This window comes from Xyrauchen texanus, chromosome 9 (assembly GCF_025860055.1).
Source record: "Xyrauchen texanus isolate HMW12.3.18 chromosome 9, RBS_HiC_50CHRs, whole genome shotgun sequence".
In the NCBI taxonomy this organism is placed as follows: domain Eukaryota; kingdom Metazoa; phylum Chordata; class Actinopteri; order Cypriniformes; family Catostomidae; genus Xyrauchen; species Xyrauchen texanus.
Genome location: NC_068284.1, coordinates 12,102,002 through 12,114,864, shown reverse-complemented (window position 1 = coordinate 12,114,864; position 12,863 = coordinate 12,102,002). Strand labels below are relative to the sequence as shown.

The 12,863-nt window shown below is 38.6% G+C and overlaps 1 protein-coding gene across 1 annotated transcript in view; it reads right to left on the bottom strand.

The window, feature by feature from the left end:
* Positions 1 to 12,863, bottom strand: part of slc1a7a (solute carrier family 1 member 7a) — a 41,860-nt gene that overhangs the window by 1,872 nt on the left and 27,125 nt on the right. Inside the window, exons 8-10 of the mRNA XM_052134003.1 lie at positions 11,224 to 11,418; positions 9,524 to 9,658; positions 9,332 to 9,431 (exon numbers count right to left, since the gene is read on the bottom strand). Of these exons, the coding sequence (XP_051989963.1) occupies positions 9,332 to 9,431; positions 9,524 to 9,658; positions 11,224 to 11,418 (430 nt within the window). The remainder of the gene's footprint in view (positions 1 to 9,331; positions 9,432 to 9,523; positions 9,659 to 11,223; positions 11,419 to 12,863) is intronic.

Genomic DNA, 12,863 nt, shown 5'->3' with positions numbered 1-12,863 from the left:
GATTGTACAACGTGACCACATGAGATATACATAGGTATCTTTACATTAAAGACAGAGGTCAACGGAAATAACAATAAAATACCAATAAAAAAACATTTAAAAAAATGAATAGAAAAACATATTAAATAGCTTCATCATTGTTGATTTTTAACAAGTGATTGAAAAGAGGCCTCCAAGAGGCTTCAAATTTCTCTATATTTCCAGAAATACTAAATCTGAGTCGTTCCACGTGCAGAGTGGAGGAAAGTTCTGACAACCAAAACTTGAATAGTGGCTTCGAATTTTTCTTCCACATGCAGAGTATAGATTTTTTGGCAATCATCAAACCATACTGTATAGGCAGTCGGGTAGCATTATTAAGGCACAGCAAAGAGGCCGACCAGCCAAGAATGGCAATCGCAGGATCCAAGGGAAGCTCACAAGCATAAGCTTCAGAAAGAAACTGAAAAACGTCTGACCAGAATTCACCCAGTTTTGGGCATGCTCAGAAGAGATGACCAAGAGAGCCCTCCGCAGACTCACACTTATTGCAGAGAGGGGAGATAGTAGGATAGAAAGAATTAAGTTTAACCCTTGAGTAATGTAATCTGTGCAACACCTTATACTGAATAAGTTGGTGCCTGGCATTAATAGAACAGGTGTATATATATTTTTAAGAAATTTTTCCCAGTCCTCCTCAGAGAGCTGAACATCTAGTTCCTCTTCCCAAACGTTTTTCAGATGAATAGTGGAAAAATCTAACTGACTTGTGAAGAAGTCAACAAATTTTGTAACTAACTTTGGAGTGTTGGGAACGCAAGTAAGCAATTTATGTAATTCACTATCGGCTAATAATATTTCAAAATTTGGCACAGTAGAAGGAACATAATTTCTAATTTGTAGGTATCTAAATAAATGTGAAGCAGGAAGGTCATATTTCTCTGTTAGTTGAGTGAATGTGGCAAAATTATTGTCAATATATAAATCTCTCAAGGTAAGGACTCCTTTTCTAGCCCAACCTGTGTACACTGGGTCTAATAGTGAAGGTTTAAAGGCATGGTTACGACAGACAGGAGCAAGAAAAGAGGTATTTGGCAATTTAAATGCCTTACCAATCTGAAGCCATATCCTAAGAGAATTATTAATCATAAAATGGGATCCTACTGTGGCTTTAAAAGTCGCTGGGACAGCAAAAAGTAATGAGGAGAGTGACGAATTTGAGGCACCTTGCTCAATCATAAGCCATGTAGGGATATCAGTTGAGGGACTGTCGGGCTGCGGGTCCTGCCAGTAAGTTAAGGTTCTACAATTGGCAGCCCAGTAGTAATGTTGAAAGTTTGGCAAACCCAAACCCCCCAGCGACCTAGGTTTAAACACGTGTATTTTAGATATTCTGTGTGCTTTGAAGCCCCAGACAAAAGGCAGCACAATAGAATCTAAAGTTTTGAAGAACTTTTGGGGTAAATAAATCGGCAAATTCTGGAAAAGATACAAGAATCTGGGTAACGTCACCATCTTAATAGCATTCACACGCCCCATCATTGATAGTGGTAAGGTCCTCCAGCATTTTATATTGTCCTTTCAAGCATTGTTAAATAATTAAGCTTATATATATATCTTTTGGGTTTCTAGGTATATTAACTCCGAGATATTTTAAACTGTTTATGGCTATTTTAAATGGTAGACTACGCATAAAAATTGGATCGATGTTGCTAGTCACAGCCAAAAATTCACTTTTTTGCCAATTTACTGAATAACCGGAGAGTTTACCAAATGTTTCCAACAGATTTAGTAAGGGTGGAATAGACTGTTCAGGGTTTCTTAGATACAGAATAATGTCATCTGCGTAGAGGGAGATATGATGGTTAATTTGGCCTAAATTCAAGGGCGAAATTAAAGGGTTATTTTTAATTGCAAGGGCGAGAGGTTCGATTGCTATTGCAAAAAGCAAAGGCGAGAGAGGGCAGCCCTGTCGAGTGCCTCTGTGTAATTGGAATTGTGATGACTTGTTAAAATTGGTGAGAATTGACGCCGAAGGATGGAGGTATAACAACTTCACCCAAGAGGCAAATGCATCACCCATATCAAATTCTCTAAATCACAGCTAAAATATAATCCCACTCAATTTGGTCAAACACCTTTTCTGCATCTAAGGCAAGAATTGCAACGCTAGCTTTAGAATCGAATCTGTTGTATAAGATATTCATTAAACGCCTGACATTGAAAAAAGAAAAACGGCCAGGAATAAAACCAGATTGGTCGGGGTGGATAATTTCCCCAATGCAGATATTTAATCTATTAGCCAGAATTTTAGTGAAAATTTTAAGGTCAGAGTTCAAAAGAGATATGGGTCGATAAGATAAGTTTCTTCTTTACCTTTTTTAAGAATTAGAGAAATATTTGCATCATACAAGGACTGGGGAAGTTTATGTATGTCAAAAGAATGATTAAGCATCCTCAACAGCAAAGGAGAGAGCACCTGCGCAAATCTTTTGTAAAATTCGATCCCGAAACCATCTGGGCCAGGCGTCTTGCCACTGGGGAAAGATTTAATCGCAGCTAGTATTTCCTCTACCGTTATACCATACCAACTTTATTTGTTAAGCACTTTACAACAACCAAAGTTGACCAAAGTGCTGTACAGAAAAATATACATAAACATATGTACAATTAATAACCATACAATAAAAACATTCAAAGTAACAAATACAATCAAGTAAATAAAGTCGACATCTTACTAGGTGTCAAAAGCCACAGAGAAAAGATGGGTTTTAAGAAGGGTTTTAAAAACAGATAAAAAAGAGGCCTGCTTAACATGCAAGGCAGATCATTCCATAGTCTAGGGGCAGACACAGCAAAGGCACGGTCCCCTCTGAGCTTACGCTTAGTTTTAGGTACAGTCAGGAGCAGCTGATCATCTGACCTGAGAGCGCGGATGGGTTTATAAGAGTGTAGAAGCTCAGAGAGGTATGGCGGGGCAAGACCATTTAATGATTTAAAAGCAAATAACAGAATTTTGAAATGGATCCTAAATTGAATAGGCAGCCAATGTAATGAAGCTAAAATAGGGGAAATGTGCTCATGTTTACGTGTGCCTGTTAAAAGACGTGCTGCTGCATTTTGTATCATCTGGAGACGGGTGATGGAGGACCCACTAACCCCCACATATAGTGAATTACAATAGTCCAGCCGTGTAGTTACAAAGGCATGGATTGCAGTTTCAAAATGTTGTCTTGACAGAATTGGCTTTATTTTGGCCAGCTGCCTCAAATGAAAGAAGCTTGATTTGACAACAGCTTTGATTTGACTGTCAAATTTAAGCTCAGGGTCCACTTTAACTCCTAGGTTTGTAATGCTAGGTTTAATATAGGGTGCCAAGGAGCCCAGATCTACAGGCGGGGTCCCAGTGGTGCCTCCAAAAACCATCACTTCTGTTTTTTTATCATTAAAATTTAAAAAGTTCAGAGCCATCCAGGCCTTTATGTCATCGAGACAATTGAGTAGTTGTCCAACAGAGTTATCATTTTTCTTTTTAAGAGGTACATAAATCTGACTGTCATCTGCATAACAGTGGAATGAAATGCCGTACTTTCTAAGTATGGAACCAAGTGGAAGCAAATACAAAGAGAAAAGTAGAGGGCTGAGGACTGAGCCCTGTGGGACCCCACACAAGAGAGGAGCAGAGGAGGATACAGATTCACCTATGCTGACACAAAAAGTTTGATCCGCTAAATATGACCTAAACCACTCCAGTGCCAGGCCACTGATGCCCACCCACTGCCTTAAATGTGAAATCAATATCTCATGATCCACTGTGTCAAATGCAGCAGTTAGATCCAAAAGCACAAGGATAACACAGTCGCCAGAGTCAGTCGCTAAAAAGATATCATTAAAAACTCTTAAAAGAGCGGTTTCGGTGCTGTGCAAGGTTTTAAAGCCGGACTGAAAAACCTCTAGTATATTATGTTCTTCCAAAAAGACCAATAATTGACTGTGCACAATCTTCTCCAGGATTTTTGAAAGGAAGGGCAATTTGGAAATAGGCCTGAAATGAGCAAGAACTGACGGATCCAGAGCAGGTTTTTTAATCAGAGGTTGAACCACTGCATGTTTCAAAATTTTAGGGACCACACCCGAGGTCAGACTACTGTTTATAACTGCAACAACAGATGGTCCTACAGTGGGGAAAACCTCCTTAAATAGTCGAGGGGGAACAGCATCATTTGGAGAACCCGAGGGCTTCAAGTGACCAACTACCTCGTCTAAAAATGAAAAAGTCACCGGCTCAAAATGATCAAAAACAACCCAGCAAGGGACAGAGATTGTAGTTATGTCCGCATTCAAAGCTGCCTGCTCAGAGCAACCCAACTTTGGAAGATGTAATGAATGAAGGAAATCAGCCAAAGCTGAGGGGTCAGAACAACCCCTAGATTTGTATAATTTTTCGTAAAATTCTTTAAATGTATCATTGTTTTCACCGGGAATTGTTAGAACGACACCATTTTTGTGCTCTAGAGGCTTGTAGCCCCCTCAGCTGACGAGAAAGCAATTTGTCTGGTTTGTCCCCAAGTTCAAACTGTTTTTGCTTCACTTTTAGCAACATATTAACTTGGTTCGAAAGAATCAAGTTATATTCCAATTTTAGTGCTGTAATTTCGTTAAGCACTTCTGAGTCTGCTGAATCTCTGTAAGTGTCCTCCAGCCGAGTAAGACGATTATCAATTTCTGAAAGGCGTTTTACCCTTTGCTTTTTTAGACTGGACTCGTATGAAATAATATGTCCTCTCAAGACAGCCTTTAGGCTTTCCCATAGTGTCGAGTCAGAAACCTCGCCCGTGTCATTAAATTTGAGAAACTCCGCTAGCAACTCTGTTAATTGTTCAAAAAATTTTACATCCGAGAGCAGAGTAGGATTAAAACGCCAGTAATATCTGGGCTTAATTTCTAGGAGATCTAGAGAGATTGTCACTGCTGAGTGGTCGGAGATGATTCTATTGTGATGCTTCATTGATTTTACACAGGGAATAATTTCAGAGTCTACTAAAAAGAAATCTATCCTGGAGTATGATTTATGAACTTGCGAAAAAAAGTATACTGCATGTCCGTTGGGTGTTTTAGTCTCCAGATAGCAACGAGGTCAAAAGAAGTAATCAGACTGTTAAGAACAGAGGTAGAGTTGGCGAAGGGTATTCCAGTGCGAGAAGGAAATCTATCTAGAGTAGGGTCCAACACCAAGTTAAACTCACCGCCTATTATCAGGTGCGTGTTCAGAGTGTTTGGTAAAACATTAAAGACTCTGCGAAAAAAAGCAGGGTCATCAAAATTAGGTCCGTACACATTAAACAGAGTGACATGAATTGAGGAAAGTAGGCCAGATACAATTAAATAGCGGCCGTTTGGGTCGCTGATAGTGGATATGTGCTTAAAAGGAGCTGACTTACGAAATAGAATAGCTACTCCTCTGGCCCTGGATGAGAAGGTAGATTGAAATACCTGGGAGATCCAATTGCATCTCAGTTGCCTTTGTTCAGAATGCCTAATATGTGTCTCTTGTAAAAATATTATGTCAGCAGGGATGGACTTCAAATAAGAAAAAACTTTAGCTCTCTTAACCTGGTTATTTAATCCCCGGACATTCCAACTAGCAAGAGTGACATTGCCACCTTTAAGTGAAGACCCCCTACTACACGTCATGAAGTATAATATCTATTGTAATGGCAGCTGCAAAATGAATTCGAAGGGATAATAACCACTGAATAACCATTGAAGGAGATGTACAGACACTAAACTCGAGACAACAAACAACAAAAAAAGACAAAACCACCCACCCTCCCCCTTCCATCAGCTTCCCCAAATGAAGCCGGGAAAAAACCTCATATGAATAGCGGAGCTGCAGGGCAGCATAAGGAGTAAGAGGAAAACCTGCCTACCAAAATAACCTAAAAAAGAGAAACCAGGGGACTCCCACGCCGCCTCCGTATAACTAAGTTATCAACAAAAGAATTGTTCTGTAAACCTGAACTAGTGTGTAGCACACAACCCTTGCAACACAGAAATATAATTTTTTTTTTGTTTTTTTAAACACGATTTAAACTATATAAATGATATGACGTATGAACATGTACGTGCAGATAAGGCACTAATAATGTGTACAATCTGACCAAATAACATGATCCCAAGCAGTCTGTACAATGTCTCTCTCTCCTTTTTTTTTTTTTTTTGCTTGAAAATACTCACAACCTCGTACTAAAGGCCGCCGGTAAACAGCAGAAATGATGATTTAAGTCATTCAGCCATGGAAACAGCATTGAAAAACAATCCTACGCAACAGATCAAATAGGGTCTTCAACAGTGATGGTGTTAACGAATAATTCAGCATCCGAAACCGAGCCAAAGATTTTCTTGTTAGTGCCCTGGGTGACAAGACGACGTGCGGGGAACAGCATTCCGAATCGAATACCAGACTCCTTCAATTTCCTTTTCACTCCGTCAAACGCCCTTCGCTGTGAGAGGACCTCAGCCGTGAAATCTGGAAAGACGGAGATGTGAACGCCGTCATATTTTAGAGGTGAGTGTTGCCGCGCAAGCCGCAGGATCATCTCCTTGACCGGGTAATGATATATCCTCGCGATCAGAATTCAGGGACGCCCTCCTTTTGGCGGTAAAGGCCCGGTGCGATGTGCACGGTCAACTTTAATCCCTGCAGGAAAGTTCTCGGCTCCCAGGAGGTTCGGGATAAGTTTTTCCACAAACTCAGTGGGGCGGCCTGACCATTGTTGCCAACTATTTTCAATGGAAAGTAGCTAAAGCCTGCTCGAAAAGTAGCTAAATGTCGCCAGATGACGTCATGCGTCATTAGCATATTAATGACGTCATCGCGTCGTATTTGCATTCTGCCTAATTTGTCGGTACTGTAGCCTACTTCAGTTTATAATAACGGTTGTCTCCCCTAAACCGTGCTCATACTGTTTTTATATAAGTATATAGCCGAATGTCCACTAAAACGGTTCTCAATTACATATTTTCTGTTAGACAACGGAACGGAACTTAGCTAACGTTACATGTTTATGAGTTTGAAGAAGGTTTATTGTTGTGTTTGGATAAGTAAAATGTATAGAGTCTGTAAATATACGATCTGAAGTCGGAGAGTTCAGAAACCGAACCGAATGAACTAAAACTCTGATTAGTAGTGAATATAAGCGCATGCCAAGAAAAAACGGTCAAATTAAATGTTTTGAATTAAAACAAAGGAGAAGGCAGCTGCTATGTGATCACTGATTGGTTCCTGCTAACACAGCGTGCACATGCGCAGCTCATTCATGTCTATGTCCGCTGGCGTGCAGTCAACGGAATGTGCTGCTCCTCTCAGCCGCTCACTGAACAGAGCAGACGCAGCGGGGAAGTAAGACCTCACGCTTGCAGTACTGGCGATATTTGGAATTTGGAAAGTTGCTAAGGTTTGTCCAAAAAGTCGCTAGATTTGTTGCTAGTCGCTTTTTTGAAAAAATGTCGCTAAAGGGGTCTGAAAAGTCGCTAAAAATAGCGACAAAGTCACTAAGTTGGCAACAATGGACCTGACTTTCAAATGCAGCTAGTGTCATCTTGCCTCTCATATATATGTGTGTGTGTGTGTGTGTGTGTGTGTGTGTATGCACAAAACATCTTACAGCTACAAGAAATTAAGGAGGAATTTAGAAAGAAACCATAACCTCTTTACTGTCTGCAACATCCTTCCTACTTTCTGTCTGTTCTCGTCCAACAACAGCCAATCACGAGAGATTTGAAGAGATGCAGCCAATCAATACAGTATTTGGTCAGCAGCCAATAGCATTTGTTAACAGAAAGGATTGGGCCCCGCCCCTGAGTGTCAAACCGACTTGTGTGCAGAAAAGAACTTGTGCGTGTGTACAGGTAGGCGCGCGTGCAGAAAATAACTCGCGCGTGTGTGGGACTTGTTAATTTGTGTGCACAATCATATTTTTTGTGCTAGAGTTTGTGATTTGCAAGTTCTGCAGGTTTAAATTTTACGTGCGAGCTGTGTCATGGTGCTCACACTGTTGAAATTCACTTGCGCGCTGCGTTTTTGCTCTTGCGCTGTTTTGTCCAACTTCTAACGCCATACAAAAGAAGCGAAGTAATTTCGTATGCAGGTATGTGCAATGAAAGCCAAGCTAAGTTTATAGTTGCAGATATGCAGCCGCTTAATGTTGTGGAGAGTCCCTTTTTTCAAAAACATGTTAGAGGAAATTAAACCAGAGCCTGCTGCTCATACTTACTAACATGGTGATGAGAAATATGTATAAACAGACAAAGACTATTGTGCAATGAGTAGCCATATTACGATAAAAAAAAAGCATCGATCGATAATCATTGGGAACATTTTATCATTATCTATGGGTGAAAAATGTATTGATCCCAAGCCTAGTAGCTAACAAATTTTTCAAAAGAGTAGTTTCACCAGAGACTATTTAGCAAAGACAGGCCACTTCCATTAAAATGAATGGGAGATATTTGAATGCCCAACAGTCAACAGATTTAGAAAGGAAGTCCCGCCATATAGGTAAAAGAGACAGTCACCTTTTAGATACAGACAATGCCTGTCAATCAACTCAAGATTGTGCATGCACATTAGCTATACAAGACAGGATTTATATTTTTTGAGCATAATCAGAAGAAGCACAATTTATGATTTGAAATATGTTCTTTGATTGTAATTTTTACCCACCGTTTTAAAGATTTCAGTCTTTCCCCAATCAAGTAGATAGGAGTTGCTCTTGTATGCTGCTTGTTTACATAGAAAAATAGCTGCCCGGCAGTGTTCCAAAGATGGCCTCTGAGTGGACTGACTTGCTAGAATGAATTACATTTAACTACTTTAAGTTATGTATAGCTTGTAGCTTGGAAAGCTACAGTTTCAAAGTAGCTTCCCTAACACTGGTACAAACTCAGCTAATTATTATAAAGCATAGTACAGGCTCTATAATCAGCTTGGATTAGCGCCTTCTGAAGCCCTTGTAAAATGGTTGATATATACACACATTTGACTGCATTGTAAATGTGTCAAGTTGCACAGCAACCATAAACAATCAAATGTTTGGATGTACCGTCTCGTGCTTTATAATAACCATCAACACTATGTAATAATAATCCCTTAAATTTAAACATTGTTTTTTTTGGGGGATCCTGAGAAATGTATCAAATATTCTATATTATACCATATTGCTGTTAAGGCCATTTTAGGGCTCTGATTTGCATTGTGCCCAAGAATGCCTCTTAACCAGGGTAAAAGGACTGAAGAACATCTCAAGTGTCTTATTGCTTTATTTTCATATCTTTATAAAGTCATTCTCACCTCCTCGCCCTCCTTTATAAAGTCTTTTCTGCATATATGTGCCATGATTCCCGTAGCCAGAGCATCACCCAGCACGTTCACCATTGTCCTGAACCGATCCCTGATGGAAATACATTGAAACATTGCAATAAAAAATTCAACAATCATAAATCTTGATGGAAACAATATTTGAAATGAATGACAAGCTCTTACAGGGCCCAATCCACAGCAATAATTAGAGTGATGTCATCTGTAGGAAGTCCCACTGAAGTTAACACTATCACCATGGTTACCAGGCCAGCCTGTGGAATGCCGGCAGCACCGATGCTGGCTGCTGTAGCTGTGATACTGGAGTGAGAAGCAAAATAGAAAGATATTATTTATGAAGTACAGTATGTAGCTTTTAAGTCTAATCCAAGAAATATATTATTCCTTACCATGTTGTTTTGAACATGGTACTCTGATTATATCATGGTATTCTTTGAAGTCCCTTAGAGTTTCATGTTAATGTCATGGTATATGAATCTGATAATCAATTAGGACCATGATAATAGTAACATAGTCCATATATATCACAGTACCACGGTATCACCATGATTCCATCATTGTACCATGGTACCGTTTCTGTACTTTTTGTTGGTGGTAGTGCTGTCAAAAGTACCGGTACTTCGGTACCAAGTCGATACTACAATAAAAAACAATACTATTGTTTCTGCAGCACTGGTAGTAACAAGCACTGACTGAGTAAGGGCGCAGTATGACTGACACACGACTGCTTTAAAATGCTCACAGGCTTATTTTGAACATGTGCTCTGATACTCCTTTTACACTGAAATGAATAATTAATCCAAGTGACATGTCCTAATAGGATATATTAAACCACTGAAGGCTGCAATCTTAGTGTGGATGAGCTGCGTACTTTAAATAAGTCTGACCGTTCATCCACTAGATACTCAAGAGACATTGAGAATCATTCATACTGTATGAGATGACAGAGCAGAGCACTAATCTACTGTGACTCACGCAGCACATTTAAAATATATTTTTATATAATTAAAATCACAGCATTTGTGCTTTAATCTCAATGCGATATCAACTTTATTTATATCGCATTTAAAACAACAGAGTTGACCAAAGTGCTTCACAGTAATACAATTTAAAACATAACGTTTGAAAATGTCCGCATACACAAATACAAGTTATCTAAAATACAAACACTACAAAACTGTGTCCTACTATTCCTTTGTCAGAGTCAAAGGAGAATGTAAACAGATGAGATTTCAGACGTGACTTAAAAGTCTTCAATGATCACACTGAGCCGCGTGTCACAAACTGTTTATCCGGAAAGTGAAGCTTCTGCAAAAAACACTTGTCAATAAAAGCATGATTCAAAATAAAAGATAGATGCTTGAAATTGAAGAAATTAAATAAAACATTTATACAAATATATTAATAATACAACTGTATAGTAAAATGTAATATTTTCTGTAGTTGTAGTAGTAATAATAATAATAATAATAATAATAATATATCAATTTATCAATTTATCACAAGACAGCTGTTGAATAAAGGTTTGGCAAAAAAAAAAAAAAAAATGCAATGAGGTTAAAAAGTTATATTTTCACTTATTAAAAGTTTTAAGAATTAATTTAGACACCATTTGAATGATTAATTAAACTTTAAAACGTGTTCTGGAAAACAATAATTATTAAACTATAATTATTAAAATAACGATTCAAAATAACAAAAGTTACATGTTCAACAGCACATTATCATATTAGCATATTTTTGCTGTGGTATCGAAATTGGTATGGAGAACCATGAAATTTCACTGATATCCGTACAAACTACTGAAATTTTGGTACCTGACAACACTAGTTGATGGTGAGTTTTGTTTCAAGATTAATTCATACCTGATGGTGATGATCTGACCAAAGTCCAGCTCATAGTTATTAACTTGAGCAATGAAGATGGCTGCCACAGCTTCATATAAAGCAGTGCCATCCATGTTGATAGTGGCACCCACAGGAAGTACAAAGCGAATGATACGCCTGTCAATGTGATTGTTCTCCAGGAGGCACTTGAAGGTGATAGGCAGCGTGGCAGAGCTGTAGTAGAGCACAAGGACACACAAGAAGTTGTGGGACTTCTGATGCATATAGCACACAAAAATGGCTAGAGCTGGCTGAAAACACCAGGTACAATCAAATTGGCTGGGGTTTTCCTTTCCACTAGGAAAGAGTTTAAAATGGATGACACAATGAGTATTTCTTAGGAAGAATTAATCACTGGATTTGCCAAATTTTATCACTTATTGCAGACTTATTGCAAATAAAAACAAAACAAACTGTTTGGTCGCGTTAGATGTCGGTCAGATCTCAAGGTCTCTTCTTGTCTAAGTGGTCAGCTCTTATCCAGAATAAACTGCAAAATGAACCAGACTTTGTGCCAATAGTCAAAACACAGTATGATAAAACCTATTGATGTGCATGCCCCAAAGAACTGATGTCACTTTGCTTAAATTATTTCTTAATTAATGAATTAGTAAAACTGTGTTTGTTGTATTTATTTGGAGTCCTGCACAAACCATCCACCTACACTTGTCCGTAACCTAACCACAAAGATTTGGTTTGTAAAATGTAAAAATATACCTCAACTTAAAAGTTCTATTGAATAAAACATACTGCTGTATCACTAGTTGGCAACAGAAAGGAGAAACATGATGAAAATTAAGCTGAGAAGAAGATTGCAGTAGGCCTATTCTAAGCTAATATGCTAACCAGTTAGCTTGTGAGATAAGTGGAGAAAACAGAACAGAGAAATGTTTATATTGCCATTTATATCTTTGGTTTAATAATGTGATATGTGATATAATTAAAAATGTATTCTTTTGCGACCCGTCCTCTGGCTGAAAAAAAGAGAACTGAGAGTGCTGAGAGGATGAGTGTGAACTCTGAGAATCTCCAGAGACGACAGACGAGATTCATGATGGTGACAACCTGGTAGTAAACATCCAAACATGAAACCGAGCAAATAACAAAGTATAACTACCGTTTTTCCCGTCTTACGTTTCCCATACTTCTGGACAAAATATTACATCCGAAACACGGCAGCCGTGGAAGAATTGGAGACTCTAGAAAGCTTTTTTAACAACTGCTTTATCTGACTTTTCATCATGCCACAAACTAAAAAAAAAAGCACGCGATTTGGGAATGCTCCACGAAATCAGATGACAACACAGCAACAATAGAGGTGAGTGCACTGGAGTCTATAAATAACAAACTGGCAATCCTCGAACTTTTGTACTGAGATGTAAAAGACTTAAAATCTAGTCTGGAATTCAGCCAATCACAAATTGAATCACTGCATAAGGAAAACAATGAACTGCATACAAGGATCACATCTCTCACAACACAAATTGACCAAATTTAAATGGAAAACAAAACAATGAAAGAAACCATACTTGACATACAATTGTCACGAATGTAGGTGAAGGCAGACGAGGAGCGAGGATCTAGATGCAGCGGTTTTTATTGAAACAAAACAAATGGTA